This window comes from Ischnura elegans, chromosome 11 (assembly GCF_921293095.1).
Source record: "Ischnura elegans chromosome 11, ioIscEleg1.1, whole genome shotgun sequence".
In the NCBI taxonomy this organism is placed as follows: Eukaryota; Metazoa; Arthropoda; class Insecta; order Odonata; family Coenagrionidae; genus Ischnura; species Ischnura elegans.
The window spans coordinates 89969368-89987897 of NC_060256.1; the positions used below are offsets into that span (position 1 = coordinate 89969368).

General features: G+C 40.4%; 1 protein-coding gene across 3 annotated transcripts in view; it reads right to left on the bottom strand.

Annotated features, from left to right (window-relative positions):
* LOC124167593 overlaps positions 1-18530 on the bottom strand; it is a 141616-nt gene that overhangs the window by 21437 nt on the left and 101649 nt on the right. For all 3 annotated transcript variants that reach the window (XM_046545573.1, XM_046545572.1, XM_046545571.1), the window contains exons 3-4: positions 9770-9913; positions 3964-4248 (exon numbers count right to left, since the gene is read on the bottom strand). In XM_046545573.1, the coding sequence (XP_046401529.1) occupies positions 3964-4248; positions 9770-9913 (429 nt within the window). The remainder of the gene's footprint in view (positions 1-3963; positions 4249-9769; positions 9914-18530) is intronic.

Here is an 18530-nt window from a genome sequence, read left to right on the forward strand (position 1 = left end):
AGAAATACTGGTTTAGACGAATGGCAATGGTCCATTTTTATCCTCATTGGAAAAGGGCCAGATTGGCGCCCATGCGATGCCACTCCACGTGACGTCACAGGGACCTAGTTTCTACACGAGAGGATAGGAGTTATACATCGTCTGAGGTTACCAATGCATGCATAAGGCACAGAGCTCACGGAAACATCTCATAATAATCACACATTAAAACTGGCTAAGGTTGGAAAGTTTTCTTCGTTTGATAAGGTATTAATTAACCTTTTTTAAGCCAAGCGCTACCATCCAGCAAGGTACTCAGCTACCCGCTAGCATCCTGCGTCCTATCAGCGTTCAGAGCCTCGATCAAGGTCACCTCACAAGGAGGGAGGGGGAACCAGAAATACGCCAAACGGAGAGATTTCCTTACCCGTCGCGTTTTCGCACGCTTGAAAATTTTCACTTTTCATTTAATCGTGAAAAATAGATATCGTCATTTAAAAATCTAAAAGCGTGAAATACGTACTCCAGGAGTAATAATCTTCCGATATAGGCAATAAAAAAATAATAGGAAACCACCCTATTTGTAATGAGTGTGATCACCTTCCATGATAGAGGCTATGCTCTGCATTGAGGCCTAACCAATGTCTTGAGTTGCTGATGATGAGAGTAAGGGAGGTGACCTAGGGACCCAGCCTACCCCCCCCCCCACTCTCCTCCCTTCTTGAAGTGAGGATCTATCTATATATGCTACTGCTGCAATGCCACATGGTAACTGATTTGTTAATGTGACCAGTTTCACCACAGAGCAGTTCATTTAACCAGTCCAATGCAAGCCTGTCTTTGCTCCTCTATTTCAGGTTTAATATTGTCCAATTTTCTCCATTGAGGCCGAGTCATAATTCTAGTGATGAATGATACTAACGCTGGTTTATTTTATCCCAATCATCCCTCGCCATTTAATTTTTGTGTTACATCGCTCAAACCACATGATGGCTTTCAGATTTAATGGCCCCCCTTTGTCCCTCGGCCCGATGCAGGGATATTATAATTTTCACTACAGTGCAACTCTGTCACGGACTCCTAATCAACCTCGAGAGATAATCTACATAATATGGGTCCTCTATACAGACAGCCGTCACAGCGTAAGAGTTCTCCGTTGTTTAAGTTTTGCTTTAACTAATTTGGAGTCCCGGCTCGGTGGAGGAATAGATGAAATAGCGTAGATAGGTGAAAACTCACACCCTACCAGTGCCTTTCCGGAACCTCGCCGCCAAAATTCCTCATACATGTAGACAAGCTTAAAAGTGGAGGGGGGGTGGGAAGGTGCCTCTTGCGATCCCCCTCCCCTTGTCATTGCCTATATTCCGGTGGCAGTCGCCTAAAATCAGATCACTTTTTCCTGAAAAAGTTATTGCTCATCGTGGAACCCAGTGGCGCCGACTCAATGGGGCCTGAGGGGGCCCGAGCCCCCTCAAAGATTCGTTTGGGGGGGCGGAGCCCCCTCAATAATTCAAGAAAATAATTAAGTTATATTATGCTTTTTGAAATCACAAAAATATATTGGTAATTTTTATTTCCCATGTTTGATGATAGTTACCTTTTAAATAAATTTAACAATGAGTGTTGAAACAAATAATTATAAGGTTAAGCAGGTTAACTGAATCAAGTGGTGTGAATCATGGTAGTGTTTCGGCGCTGCGACACACTTTGAATTTAACCTCTTCCCGGGGCAAGACCTCCGATATGGGCCCCCCCAATATTTTTTATAAGTCGGCGCCCCTGGTGGAACCTCGCTCAAAAGATGTACTTAATCGCTCGATTGTCAGGAGTACAAGGTTCCAACGATTTGATCGCTGGGTTTTTCTTTTTGTAGGAAAATCCGTCGAAATCGTTGGCACATTAATGGCTGTCGCCAGGTTTCGCTAATAGTGGGCCCTGGTCGCTTCTATAGCGGTGAGGTGTTTACCCCGTCCCTCCCTCCCTGCCCTATCCCTATCCCAGAGGCGTCGTCGGGCTCCTATCGCGGCGGCGGCGCCTCTTTCCTTTCTCCTTCCCTTCCACTCCCCTCCCCAGGAGCGCGGGCTGCCTCATTCACATTACGCTTGTTCCACCGATTGTCGGAACTATCTTCCCACTGTCCCTATATTGGGATTTTTCTTCCTCATAGAAAAATCTCCCCGGGATGGTGGTAAAGAAATAGCTTCGCTTGGTTTCGCTAGGTAGGGCTCCCCTTTGCTTCCATAGCACTGGGGTGTTTTATCCCTACTCCCATCTCCTTCCAGCCCTTTCCCTTCCCTGGAGGCGCCGGCGGGCTCCGATCGCGACGGCGCGCCGTCTTTTTTCCTTCCTCTCCGCCCCCTCCCCGGGTGTCCTGGCGTATAAGCCTCGGGCTTGGTCCGGGGCCCCGGTGCGTTGTACCCTTAAAGGGTTCGCCTTGAACCCTCATTCTTCTTGTCGGAACTATCGTGCATTTACACGACGATTGTTAAAGCCTGTGCTGCCCTCTAGTGATGACATCTTAAGTGAACGGGAGATTGACGGTTAGCAAAGCCGTTGAGTTATGCAGGGACAAGATTTTATTGTGTTCAACGTGTATTTAGCGAATAATTTTTCTTCCGCCCATATTCTTCCTTCCTTGGAAAAATCCATGAAAAAAATAAAGCTTCACGAGCTTTTCGTATTTCTCTTGCCGCTTCCGTTTCCGGTCTCCCAGTGCCTAACCATCATAAAGTGGCAACGTTCGGAACTACGTTAACTATTGTCAGGACATGCATTCACACGGCTAGTTCGGCCAACTATCGTTAGGACGATAGCTCGGACAATCGTGATGTGAACGAGGCATATCAGTTAAGTTACTGGGTCCCGGCCCCGGTGCGTTGTAACCCTCAGGTGACCCCCCTTGGATCCTGATCTCTGTCAGGAGTACGATTAGTGGCTTTATTTACCATTAAAAGAAAATAGAGATGGCGCTTTTCCACAGGTTTATTTAAAGTACGACGCGTTTCAACCGTTAGGTCATTATCAAGTACACTAGAATGACCTAATGGTTGAAACGGGTCGTACTTTAAATAAACCTGTGGAAAAGTGCCATCTCTATTTTCTTTCAATACTTACAGGATGTCATTCCACAACATTTCGCCTGATTCTGTTGCTTTTTGTCTTTATTTACCTCTAAGTTTGCGAATTAGTGAAGTACAAAATGTACTACGGCTGGTCATATCTTCTAGAGGAACCTCACGCGGTGACAGCTGTCTCTCCATGACCCGCATTATGTCTCGGAGGTCGAACATGGGTCCGGGAAAGGGTCGCGCTCGAGCGATTGACGCTTCAGGCTTGGGTATGGTATGGTATTCGGAGGTGGTGATCGACAGCTGAGGTCATTTGTGTCAGGAGGGTAGGGTGGGGAAAGAAGGGTGGAGAGAAACCTGGCGTCGGCATTAGCTTGCTCTTAATGAAATACGCCAAGGGGACCACGGCTTAACGACCCATCCGACGGACGGTGTGTTGCTCTTGCAATGTCCTCCACTCATCATTCAAGCGGGGATCGGACAGTCTCTGTAAATTCTCTGCCAACTGCGGGATTTGAACGCGAGCCCACGGGGTGGGAAGCCAACACCCGAGCCACTACAGGCTTGGGCCTCATACAGTAGTGTAGCCAGCGAGTGGGTCCGGACCTCCCCCCAAGTATAAAAAAACAATTATTTTTCTTCATAAAATAAAACAAAATATTGAAATATCATGAATTTACAAAATATTTCTTTAACATATTAAGTTTTTTCGATTATGAAAAGCGTTAAAATTAGTTTAAAACCCTCTACTTAGTAACTAGTTTTTTAAAAAATCCCTCCCCCCTGGTTTTGGACCCCTCCGAACGAAATTCCTGGCTATGCCGCTGGCCTCGTATACCTGGGCCACATAAATGCCATGAAGCGGATAATCGAGGTCGAATGGAGTGCAGTGGTGGGTGCTTTGATAGGTACCTACCTCCTTCGATGGCGTTCTCCGCGTCCCGTGTTTTCTTTTTCTTGGGCGCTTCGAGCGGTCGGAAGAGGGCGCCGAAGATGACGCAGTGCATGGTGGCCGATGAGATGAGCAGCATGGCGCCTCGCCACCCGAACGTCTCGATGAGCCAGCTGGTCATCGGGGCGAAGATGAATGTGCCGAGGCCGGATCCGCACACGGCGATGCCCGTCGCCAAGGACCTCAGCCTCTCGAAGTAGCACGTCACCGACACGATGGCCGGCAGGTACATCAGCCCGAAGCCGAAACCTTTACATGTGGAAGAGCAAGAAATAAATAAGAGCGCGGGAGAAAAACGTCTTCTGGCCGTTTGCGAAGAGGTAACGCCCGAGGTTTTAACTGCAAACCTTCCAGAATTTCGTTGAATACAACGAATTTTGTTTTGGCTACATATACTCTTTGAAAGTTTTTGGTCTGACGAGACTTTATTCGAGAAAAAAGATGTTATTGGGACTTAAGCCTGGACCAGGGGCGCTGCTAGGAATTAAGGCTGGGGTGGGGGAGGTTTAGGTGCAACTAATAACGGGTTGTGGGGGGGGGGTTTGGAATACCCACCAGGATAAGCGCGGGTATGTGCCAGATTAATAAATTGCGGAATTTTTAGATAAATGGTTCATAATGGTGAGTTTTACGGCTTTCTGGGGGATATCTTCTTTATCATTACACTATTCTATCAGTAATATCAATCCAGTTAAGTAAAATGGATAAAACTTAAAAATTTCTCTGAGCTTTGGGGGGGGGTTATCCCTCAAACCCCCCTTCGCTGCGCTACTGGCCTGGATCAAACGATTGTTTTTTTTCCGCCTCTTCCGAGCGACAGCAACAGCGATCGCTCCAATGGTGGCGGAAAAATTACCATCTCACGCAATCATTTTTCGCAATGGCTACAGGAATGGAAATCACATCCCTTTCTCCATCAATCGGTACTTTTTCCGTCTCTGAAACCATCGCTGGTAGCGTCTTTCAGCCAATCGGGCCGCACGGCCGCCAACAGCGATTGTATGACAGTTAAATTGATAAATTGAGGCGTGATTTGGTGATACTGCTTAATGTCGAATCGAAAATGCTTTGTGTGCTTCCCATTTGTTAACTTTGTATGACTTGAGGACCATCATGCCCCCTTTCCTGTCTTCCCCACCTTGGCTACCCGTACAGACTCAATGTATACAAGGTCATATTCTTCCGTATTTGCACCGGAAGATGTCGCACAGCGACGACACTGGTCATTATTAAAATCATATATGAGTGAGTTGGAAGCCAAGGGGTACAAGTGATTTCTCTTTTCTATGCAGAATTAGGCACAGAAATTTGGTGTAGAAAACAAACGAGGTCAATTAGATGTATTGTAGTGCATTTGATTTTCCGCCGGATGTCAGCACAGAACAGAGGCTCACTAGTTTCCCTTGGCAACCAGGTTTTTGTGTATTTATTCTAACAGTTAACTTTACCTAACTCTGTTGAGAAAAAAATCACTTGTACCCCTTAGCTTCCAACCTACTCATATGTGATATTTACAGGGATTTTTAATTCAACATGAATGACAGTTGTAAATATGGCAAGTGGGGGCATTTGGGATTGAAAGGGAGGCTGTGGGTGTGGCCGTGTGATTCAGAATATGATGGGTGGAGCGATCGCTCTTTTGTTCCTTGAAAACCTATCGATGGAGCTATCACTCAAAAGGGATGGAAAAAAGTGAAAGCGCGATCCCGGCTTTATGATTAGGAAGCTATTTAGGGAGAAGATTGTAGATTAGACCACGGATTTGGCCTCTGCAACGGAATCAGTTGGTAAAAAGAGGAAATTAAGCTAATTTTGTATGTTTTAGCAGAAGGAAAATAAAAATAGATGCGTTGTTTTTCACGATGAAATCAATGCTCAGGTAACTAGAATCTTTCTATTTTTCTTGTTTTCAAAGTTTTTATCTTAGCTGTTTTTGCCTCCTTTCTTCTGATGTTTCTTTCTATGCAAGTTTAATTCATTCGTGTTACTTTTCTGTTGGTTTATTGTAATTTTAATTTCGACACTCGCTATTATATCTTCTTAAAAATTCCTTTCTTTCTTTTCCGCGACTGCTAATTTATCGGGAAATCGTAGAGAGCCAATTCTTCCCAATGGAAAGAGGTTTAATAATAATAATAATAATAATAATAATATATAATTTATTCCATTTACAATCAAATATTACATTTTAGAACATAGTTTAGTTGCAAAATGGAAGTGTTTAAATTTACCTTGATGTCAATAAAGTTATTAATTATGGCAACGTGAGAGTGCGACAGCTAATGGTATTGAAATGTAATCCGCTGAGTGTTCGTTAAATTGCTATCGAGTGTATTTCAGCCAATCTGCAACTCCGAAAAAAGCAGTTCAATAATCGCGATACATACCCCGCCAGCATTACATCATTACCGCTCATTTCCTCTCCACGCATTGCACGCTTTTGAGCGCGCTTTCCATTACGCCCATGAGTGAATAAATATTTTACGAGCTACGGCCGCGTCGCTAATGCATCTAATTAGAAGTCGTCGTCTCTTAGGGAAGATGACTTAATTATTATTCGCGCGAGAGCGGGAAGCGATTCACTCAGTTTTGCGATCGTCGACCTCGATATGTATCGAATTAAGGGATTGGGGCAGCGTAATTGGGAAGATTTGACGCACGGAAAAATAGTGAATGGAGGAAATTGGCGCCGTAAATGTTTCACGCATGGTGACTGCATGCAGAAGGCTCCAGCCCATCCCGTTGAAGCTTGATGACCCTTCGGCCGCTTTTCATTCAATATTCAAAAATGTCCGCAGCTCGGGGTTGAGCGCTGAGTGATCCTCTTTTTTCTCACATTAGTTCAAGTACAGTAAACGAAAAGCTATGACTTCGTAATTTCACAGAATCGATCTGACTATACGTGGCACATCAACATCGGGAACCGTCACGGGTTCAACCGCACAGTTGTGCACAGAAAAGGCAAAGAAAATTTCCAATTTACGTTTGCAATTTAACACGGCGGGTGGCTTATGGCGTGGTGGTGGAAGAAAGTTGCAAATCCACCAAGTCACTGTGTGATATGTAGATACGGCCACACCTTGAATATACCATATTTCCTAAGGTACGTTTACACTGTAACATTTTATATAGAGCAAGTTACACATAGCATGTTTTATGAATTACAAATTGTGTTTTAAAACAAAAATTCGTGTTAGGGCCCCCGCGCACTGGCAACTTTTACAAAGCAACTATTTAGTTGCTTTGAGGAAGTCCATATGGAACACACGGCAGTTGCGGCAACTAAAAAGTTGCCCGTGCGCGGGGCCACAGTCAATTTCGTGTGTTTCATTTGAACATCCACAAAGCAACTAAATAGTTGCTTTGTAAAAGTTGCCAGTGCGCGGGGGCCCTTAAACAACACAATGTTACAAGTAACGTGTTCCACGGATTTCTAACTTTTTCGATAAACATGTTATATGTAACTTGTTTGATAAAAAATGTTAAATAGTGTAAACCCACATTTATTAACATATACGCTCACTATTTCTAAGTAAGTACCTACAATTTCTATTAGTAAGTTTTCGATGAACACGATTTTGAAACGCACGCAAATGTAACGAATAAACTACATACTAACTTGTTTTTGAGGATGTTTGAGCAAAGAATCAACTTTGGTAGCCAGTTAGTTGAAAACAAGTAATTTTATTGCAACTTAAGTCTAGTTCTTGTGAGATAAACATATCTACACCTACACGATAGTGTGATTAATTTGTGGCGGAGCCATGAAGATGGAAGGATTGGTGAAGCGTGTCTCGGGAAGATTTTTGGTCGACAAAATAAAAAAAGAGGTGCTATTTCGCACTCGGCCGGCCACACCTTGAATACTTTAATTTGAAGTATAGTATTTGCTCGCGGCGTAAGTAAAATTGAAAAGTTGTGAGCTTGGATTATACCTACGCGACTATTCATTTCGGTCGATATCCCTTATTAGACTAGCTCATTTGCCCCTGCGATTGGGATCGCACTATCGTCACCGACGCGAGTTTTGTGAACTCATTTGAATGCGTTTAGGTTGTCAGTGCATCCAGTGGCTGACTACAGAATCCTCTAATGTATCGTAATATCCTTGGTTTTAAGAATGCAATAGATGTCAATTTTTCGTTAAGAGTAGGGCGTGCGATCGTTTGGAACGGGAGAAAAATCCATTGAATATTGATATCAGTAGCGGGCGGATGACGTAAACGAAAATGAGACCAATATGGTCAAAAGGGATGGATCATAATGGTGAAAATTCGTGTAAGTAATACTCTCTTTACACCTTAAGTGTTGGAATTACTGATTTTGAAACTTAGCTTTTGAAAGTACCTCAGGATATTTTATTTTACCGAAGTCGTAGTGTAAATTTACATCCCTGATTCATAGCTATAGCGTATTAAATAAAACTCTTCTATTCTAAAAATGAGGTCGGAAAACAAAGGTTTTATGCTGTTCATTACTATTATTAATCCCGATTTTATTGGAAATTTAATGTTTAATCCAAATCATGTGAAACAGCTCAAAATGGCGGCAATATGGCTCGCGTCAAAAGTAGCTACTTCGTATTTTCATTCTCTTAGCTGTGCCGTGCGTATAATTATTTTCATACTATCATAAAGGAAACTAAAAGTTTTTCAAATGAAAAATACGGTATCTATATTTCAATACATCGTCTTCAACATCAACTGAAAAAATTGTTCATTGATGAAAATAGTATTATTGCATAATCCACCGACTTCAACATCAACGCGATCAGAAAGTATTTGTAGTCGAAATTCACTCCAGTGATTTCGGTTACACACTTCCATTCCATGATTTTTCGTGTGCACGCGTTCGTCACTCTTTGTAGCACCATAGAACTAATGTGAAGTAGCCCGTAGAGAGGATTTCCCAATGTTCAAGAGAATTCACTATGTTTCACATTTCTGGGTCGATTAAAATTAGCTCTTTATAATAGGGTAGTTTTTTTCATCAAAGAAAACGACAGGCATTGATTGCGATGCGTTGCCCACCATTAGTGTATTCATAATGTAAGCATAATTTGGTTTTAGAAATCCCAGTTAAGACGAATGGCATTGACCAATTTTAACCGCATTTGAAAAAGGCCAGATTGGCGCCCATGCGATGCCACTCCACGTGACGTCACAGGGACCTAGTTTCTATACTAGTAGATAGGAGTTTTACATCGTCTGAGATTACCAATGCATGCATGAGGCACAGAGCTCAGGGAAACATGTCTTAATAATCACCTATTAAAAATGGCTAAGGTCGGAAAGTTTTCTTCGTTTGATAGGGTATTAATTATCCTTATTTGAGCCAAGCGCTACCTGCTAGCAGGGTACTCTGCTACCTGCTGGCAGCCTGCATCGTATCAGCGCTCAGAGCCTCGCCCCAAGGTCACCTCACACGGCGACATCGGGAACCGGAATGACGCCACACGGCGTTTTCCCAGCATTCATACTTAGCCGTCGCGTTTTCGCGCGCTTGAAAATTTTCACTTTTCATTTAATCGCGAAAAATAGATATCTTCATTTAAAAATCTAAAAGCGTGAAATACGTGCTCCAGGAGTAATAATCTTTCGATTTAGGCAATAAAAAATAATAGGAAACCACCCCCACCATTAGACAGGAAAAATAAGCCATTTCACTTTTAAATAGAGTGAAATTGAAGAAGTGCACCTGGTATGAAGGCATAAAAATTTAGTTGTTGGATACCCAATTAATTGGAGGGCGTGCGAATGTCTTCACTCACCTGTTCCCACGCCAATGGTGAAGCATAACGTGAGCACGTCCTCTGCGAACATGCTGAGTATCATGCACACGCTGGCCAGGATGGCCCCCGCTATGGTCACCGGCCGACACCCGTAGCGATTCACAAACACACTGGATATTGGACCTGGAATGGAACACAAGGGAAGAATAGGTTTGAATGAAGCATAGTATGCATAACTCGTTGTCAGTGCAATCTATAGGGTGGCCACTCAGAAAACTTGTGTAATCAGGGAAAGTCATGAATGCCGCACAAGTAGACACATAAATCTAAAAAAACCATCTCAGTAATAATTAGATTTTTTTCTTCTTGTCTTGACATGTATTAGATAATGATCTTAAATTCTAGGAACTCTTTAAAAAAAAATCTTTTTTTAATTATTTAATTTAAATTTTCTTTTTTCTTCAACTATTCTTCTTTTTGGCCTAAATTCCAGGAACTTAAGATAATTATCCCAATAACTTAAGTAAAGATTTATGGAGTAATATGCAAAGTATCTTTAGCTCATAGATTTCTAAAATTTATACACTAATTTCTTTATTTTCTGGACTTACTTCGTACATCATGTCAAAAGTCTAATTGATATGCTTAGAGCATTTCATGACGTTATCGTTAGTTTTTGCTTCAGGATGACACCGATTCTTCAGGATGAAATATAGGTGGAGAAGGATATTTACGATATGCTCTCATGTCCGCCGCTGTTCCGCTCCAAGTGTGAATTTAATAATGCCGAATATTCGACGAAGGTGTTATCGAAGCTTGGTAACAATGGGTAAGGATGAAACACTTCTTGGGGAGACTTCTTGCCTTATAAGTGACTTTTGTTCACGCTTAGGATCTTCCGCGTTATGACTTCTGTTGGCAACCGCGTCTTCGTTTTGCGCCTTGACGATTCTCGCGGAAGATGCCATCACAAAATCGTAACGCCCGCCATTTCGCTGCAGGCGATTGGTGGTGGTGCCACGCGGGCAGTGTTTGAATTACGCAGGGCCTCCGTAACGCCCGGTAGGTGGTGCAATTATGCCTGCCTGAACACCATTGGCGAGAAAAAGGGAGATGTGACGATGATTTTTTTCATTGCGGATCTAGTAATTTCTGAATTGGAGATTACCGTATTCTCGTAGTTACTTGCTAAGGATTGCCTGTTTAAGGTGGCCTAATGAGAGTATAAAGGAGATTTCTGCAGCTAAAACTTATTTCCCCATTCCGAATAATTGCGCTGGAGTTCCTAGGAGGAGAAAACGCCGACTCGATCAATTTTTTTAGGGACCGGTACCTTGATAATAATATGTCAGGCAGTCTGCCGTTTAGCGATAAATTTATGATGATCAGGACGCAAGTAACTTCTTTTTAATGTAGTAGAGTTAATAAAATACGACCGCATGCAAACGACGGCAACGCATATTCTATTACTTCTACGGCAAAGTTTTGTGTACATGGGATTGCTAAAATGCTGTCAATAAAATCTCAAGGCTATACATTCGCTTCTCAGTGCTGAATTTAGTTTAAGTGTTTTTTCATAAGTTGTTCCAGCGATCAAGAATCGTATTTGGTTCTATGTAATTTAGGAATGCTGGACGCGCGGACCCCCACTAGCACCATCTCTCGGCCTTTTCCCCGCACGGAAGCTTTTGTAGCCACCTAGCGGCCGGGAGTTGGAGGGGGCTGGACGATGACTAGAGGTAAGGGAGCATTGGAGCGCCATACACCGAAGGAGGACAAATTATAAAAGTACGTTTCAAAATCGTCTTTATCGAAATTGTGAAAAATCTAATTGATAGCTATGTCTAAAACAACGCAGAACTGAGCGAGGAAAATAATGAAGTCATTGCTTAGTTATCCGAACCCAATTTGTAATTCAGCTATTCGTACACAAAATCGAGGGAAAAAATTGACGAAAAATATTAAATTTTACTTTAATTTTGTTCTATGGAGTAGTTACCTTATTTTTTTAATAGATTGCAATAAAATTTTACTCGTTATTATAAAAAATTAATTGGTGGATAGGTTGTAAAAACACGGGATAGTTACATGGTTAATATGATGGAAGGAAATAAAGATGATAAACATAAGGTAGGATTTACAAAGTAATTTTTGAAAAGTTGATTTCCTAATGACTTCTTTTCATATGAGCAAAAATTTGTTTCCATCAAAGCTTATTCAAACGAAAAGAGGAGAATAAATATATGGTAGGGAATTACTTATTTTTTTTTGATAAATTACATTCTGTATATAATATTTCGGTGTTATCAAAATCGAAAGTGTAGTTGTTATTACTTCCATAGTTAACAAGAGTACATAACGCCATTTTTAAAATACCATTCGTGCTGTTGACTGTGGTTCCTGTCTTGTTGCCGATGCACGATTGCAGCAAAAAGATTTCTAAACAAACCTTCCTTATAAAATTGGTAGGTAAAAATGATTTTGTTTTCATTTTTTTGATTGCGATGACGTTTTATTTTTTTTACGTTCTTTTTCGGTTAATATCCGTTTTCATGTGCAATGTTATCCGTGAGCTGGTGCATCAAAGGCAGGAAATAATAGAATATGGAGGATAAGTGCAATTATAGGTATTTCTTATTAAATTACATTATGTCTTACGAAAATAACGTTTGATTGAGTGATTGAGTGATTAAGTTATTTAGCTGTAAACATCTTCGAGTTCATCAAAAGTGGTCATCTGCTACTCACCAGATGATTTAATAGCGCATTATATTGGATACTAAAGCTGTAAGGAGATTTTTGTGTATCCCGACTCATTAAAACTTTAAAAAGAGGTATTCCTGAAGCTGTATCATTCGCGATCATGCTAAATTATCTTTTTATAAAATTTGTCGTACGAAGCCAAATTAATGCTTAAGGTTCACCACTTTCCGTATTCGCATTAGATATTGTTATTTCGAATACTACGCAATACTATTGTGTATATCATTCCTTTTAAGCTTACGAAGGGAAACTGCAGTCACACCTTAATCATATTTCAAGAATTTGGTTGAGTAATATGAAAAATAATTAATAAACGTGATTTTAATTTTTATCATGGCAACCGATTAGCCTGGTCGATAGAGTATGTTATTACGCGTGGGGGCTCGTGTTCAATACCCTATGCAGGCACATTTCTTCTCCTATTTTATTGTATTTATTTTGAGGAGAGCTACATTGAAGTCCTAATTTCATGATTTTCAGTCAGAACAATGGCTTTCTGGGTGGAAAATCTTTCATCGTCTCACGCTACGTCGGGTATATTATGCGTTTGATCTTAGTTGTTTTATCAATGGGTGCCATGTTGATAATATTTATCGAACTACATTTATCAAATTTGTTTGGTAAAAGTGACAGAAATTTTGAATGCTCCATTTGAATCCATAATGCGATGAGTTCGATCAGACACTGTTTTTTTCTAACTATACTTTTTGCAGTGTTTACTCGCTTTATGTGTGCTATATCACTTAAACTGTTGTCAACTGTAGTCATAGTATTTCGTAAGTCGTTAAGTTATGATATTAAGGTATTAAAAATGAATTGAGTGTTACAGTGGGACATCTATCTAAATTTTTGAATTTGAATTGAATAATTTAGAAACTGTCAGACTCGTAGAAATTTATTTTATTTCTTTAGTCCCTCAGTTTCTCTTCTACATTTGTTTCATGTTGTAACATACGTACCATGCGCTCATTTTTCTTGAAAGTGGAAATATTGCTTAAATCTAATCTAGCCAATTGAAAAGAAAAAGATCCTTAAGCAATAAATGGCAGACAAAATGTTTAAGGCCTTCCATTGTGACTATAACAGGCCTTTTTCGGTGGGTCTAGTGGTGCAGAGCCCTCTAACGAGCAAAAGGGAGTTATAGTACATGTATCTGAGAACAAATTGTGTAAAAATAAAAATTATTGTTTTAAGCTGAATGCATAATTTTTAAAATTGTTTTTTATATGCATACTCTTGCCCCTCATTCCCCTAATTATATAAGAAGCGTTAACTGCTAAAGTACTGTGTTCTCTCAATTGGAAGTTCAGAGATTAAATCAAGTTGCTCAATTGCAGCATTATACTTTAGGTACCTCGACACTAATGAATTTTTAACAATGAAAGCGGCATCAAAAACTGATACGGGGGTGCACAGAAAGCTTTACGTTAAACGCATTTGGCTGGGAGCCGCTTGAGACTCGGAGGCTGCGCGCTAGGCGTAGATTGCTTGAACAATTGAAAATGGATATCTTCAAGAGCGACACGGAGAACATAATATTAGAGCCCCACTATATTTCCACGTCCGACAGAAGCGATAAATTAAGAGAGATATTTTTCCGAACGGTTAGATATGGACATTCGTTTTTCCCCCGAACAATGAAGGACTCTAATAAATGCTAGGCGTAATATTTTTTGAGCATTTGCTTTTTATACAGGGTGTCCCATTTATCTTGACCACCCGAAATAACGTTTTGTCCAGATACAAATTAAAAAATTTGTCAAGTAAATGTTCATTAGCCGTCAGGGGGACATTAATCAGCATGATTGCCTTCCTTGTAGCTTTCTTATTTACAAAGATATGAACAGCTCTATGTCATTTTTAAATGGCACCCTATAATTTTTATTCATTCCCTCTCTTAAAGACTTATTCAAAAATATAGCAAAGTGGACCATTAACATAAACACAACGTTAGGAAAACATAAGAAACTCGTCCACTTACTGGAGTTAGCTGCGAGCAAATAACAACCAAGTCAAAACATAACACAAAAGTCACTTTGAGCCCGGGACCACAACCGCGTCCACTTACTGGAGTTAGCAGTAAAAAAATGACAACCAAGTCGAAACATAAAACAAAAGTCACGTGGACTCTCCTATACTACAGTACTGTACAGTACAGTACATGGCACTTTTTTGAATTTGCATCTGGACAAAAAGTTATTTCGGGTGGTCAAGATAAATGGTACACCCTGTATGTAAACGGCTGGTGTCCTAACACCCCCTGCCAAATGCCTATTGAGGCGGCTTGCGGGTAATATGTAGATGTAGTTATTCTCTGTCCCATTTCGTGATTTAGTTATTCTTATCCAAACTGGAGCACCTTTAATGCTTGCGCCGAGAGTAAATTAAAGTACGGCACGTATATCTGGGAGGCCATGGACCTTCCCCCTACCTCCGCGCATTATCCAAGTGGCTCGCTAAAAGCGAACGCAAATGTTATGTTAATAGTATCGGGCTGAAAAATGGGGCGAGGGGCAGCAATTTCCCAGGGGTATCACATCTGAGGCGTTCCTTTTATGAGGCGGAAAAGGAGGTCTTAGGGGAGACCTTATTAGCATGAAAGAAAGGTTGGTTGACTTCGGTATCCTATTAAAAATTCCTCTCCCCCCCCACCCCCACCTCTCACAAGCAAAACTGGCTGAAAGTGCTTCATGGAGACTTACGAAATTATACAGAGCCTCTAGGAAATAGACTTACGGCTCATCGTTTTCCCTCAAGTTTTGCTAGCCTTCGCCCTAGGGAATGCGTTCTTTGAGACCGTGGAGAAAAGTAAACATGCTACTAAGAGATTCATCGTTTTCACCACGCTTATAGGGTTTAAAGTTGCTCTTTTGACTCGTTCATTGACCTCATGGGTGAGGCTGTACAAGGTTTTTGTTTACTAAGGTAAACATCCAAAACTACGGTTGACAAACTATGGTGCAACTATTTGAAATTTGTTATGATATGAACTTATATCGTCATTCGCTCAATATTTTTTACTGAAAGTGTCCGTCACCACCAATGATACACCAACTCAAAAAAAAAAAAATTCGTTTACGACAGAAGGATGTTCGCTTGTGCATCTAATCATATCGGTAAACTTGTCCCGTGAAAAGCTTCGTGTTATTCTGCTGCTAGCTGAGCATAAAATGATGTATTCACTCCTACTATTCTTTTGCGGACTTACATATTTCATATTTTATTAATTAACGGGCCAAGGCCCAATTACAAAGCATAAAATTCTTCGTAAAATGCCATAAAATATCATAAAAGTGACAAAAATATACATAATGTAATAGTTAATTATGTATTAGGTAACATCTTATCTGGTATTCCTTTCAGGTACCTCATTATAGATGGTAAAGAATCAAAACATAGGTCCACTTTGAGACATAAATTGCCGTCACGCATTATTTGCTGTAATGGAGAAAAGTAGGTGTAGTTGCGTGAGTGATGGCTATTGCCAAAAAGAGTGTCACATCTAGTGGATGGGTCTTAATTATCGGTAGCTGCATTTTTCAAGAAATTTCATGAAATTAAAGTGGAAAGAATTAAGACAAGAAATTTGGGGAAGTACAATTGAAATTAATGGTGAATGGAGTGATAAGGAAGTTTTGATGAGTGATAAAATTTAGGGTTAGTTCTTACAATTAGAAGTATATATTAATAAAGTGAGTATGAAGGAAATTTCAAAGGCCAACGTGATATCAAAAGAACTCCTTTTTTTAGAATTTCTGGATGATAGCTTTTTCTGTTTAGCTTACAAAAGAAATGACTTTCAAATCTCGTTATAATTGTTGGGATGAAATTCAATTCACCACATTCGATTCAAGTCAATAAAATATCTTGTACAAATACATATATTTCGTCTCATTTGACAGTAAAATACTGAATATATGGCGCATAGTTGCAGTACGATTTCGGATCGCTGATGGCTACGTTATTCTTTAGCCGATGATCGAGATATTCTCCGAGCAATGTTGCATCAAGGACGTTCGTAAAAAATCAGATTGTGATTAGATTTGTGTGTTAAGAAAAGCTTCTGCGACGTCTGATAGTGCTCTTATATCTGTGTTAAGTGGCACTTTCTGCCGCGTGTTCTAATATTTTTCATTTAGTGAATCAGAGGGGGATGTATTTGGTTTTGCAGGTTATTTCTTTGCGATAGGAATCGGCAGTCCGCGGTTAGCTTGCGACAAACTCAACGACAGCTTGCACTTCTAAAACATTCATTTAATTTAATGAAAATGATAAATTCCTTTTAGTGAAGTATTCAGGCATGCATAATTATTTCGCCTTTACAGAATTGATATAATAAGAAATATATCCCGCGGATACAAAATTATTCACATGTGAAGACAATCGTCGAGGAACAGGTATCGGTAAGAAAGACAATGGAAGGCTGCGAGAAATGCGTGAATGTGAGAAGGCTAAGCGACAGTAGAGCAGATTGTAGAGCTGCGTCAAACCGTATATAATATACTTAATGGTCAAACCAATCCTCAATTTGTTGACTTATGATGGTACGAGCGTGCTGCGCCCGCTCCCAGCGGGCTTGTCCCGCTCTTTTCAATGCAGGTCCACAGAGGGATAGGAGCGTTTCTAATTTTAATATGTAGAAAAAAGCCAGGGTCTTATGTACAAATTTAATTGGAATGTTCATGTACAAATTGAGGGCAGAGGACCTCTTTAAACACAACATTGGAAGTATTTACACAATCCTCTGTTAATCGCTCATGATGACTCATACTTACGTATCAACAGGAGACTAGAATGTGGAATCAGCCGCATTTTGATAAAAGTTATTTAAAGAATGCGAGATATTGTTGCAAATGAACAAATGTATCAGTTTGTGCGCCGTTAACGTCAGGAGTATTTACCGTTTTTTGTTTTGTTTTTTGTTTTTTTTTAATTATTTAAAAACCTATTTTAGGAACAATAGCAATATTTAGGAAGTAAGATATGCCGTCGCAGGTTCTCTGATAAATTCTGTGCATTTTGGTACCTCATTTGTAGAGTTTGGTTGCGTATAAGTTGAGAAAAAGGTATCTATATAGTAGAAATAATATATAAGATTGTTTATTAAAGATTATCTTTGCTCAATTACTTCTGGTTATACGTCTTGTTTTTGTGCCGAGCTGTGTTATCCGCGGTTTTTTATGTTATTTTTTTTAAGTCCGTAATATAAACAAGGGAGTGACATTAGACACCGAATATCTTTGGCACGTTCGCCGAAGTCCTGGCCGAGGGTCGCTTTAGGTATCGCGCCATCCCAGCCCGCGTGCCAAATGGGTGAAAACTGTTTTGAATACGTGCGAACCAAAATAAAGCCGCAAAACATTGGAATTATTTTTGGGCTCCTCCGAGAGATGGCATGAAATTCAGCCAAGGGGGAGAAAAAGACGGAAGCGGGAAGTTGAAGTCTCGTGCTAAAATTAGACCGCGGACGTGTTCGACTCGAGCTTTCTGGGCAATTAGTGCCGAGTCGAAGGCCATCGTTCGTACCTCTATTACGACGAATTCTCTTGGAATCGCGCCCGATAAACCTCAAGGTTGGCACTCACAGTTATTGGAGCCGATCGGATAATCTCGAGGACTGAGTCGTTTAAGTCGGGTGCATCAGACAATGGGAAGCGAACATCTTATCACTACCTCTCCTTGGAGTATAACAACATTAATAACAGGCCAACAATGAAAAACCGAAAATACCTTATTATTATGTTTTTAAATTTGCTGAATCAAAATATGATGGTTTTAAAGTTGTATCACCCACAATTTATTCACATTTTACAGTTAACTTTATGAAATCATGCAATATTTTTAGAATTTAACAGCGTTTTTATAGTTATAATAAAATTGAAAAAGTAGGTATAATGAACGAAGATAATGGGGGATTACTGTTGGTACTTCACCGAGAAGTTCAGCAAGCGATTCATCGCAGAAAAAGCTACATAAGAAGCTTCAAGAAAAAAAAGCGAAAGAAATGGTAGACCAATTCCAGTTGACAAGGGAACCC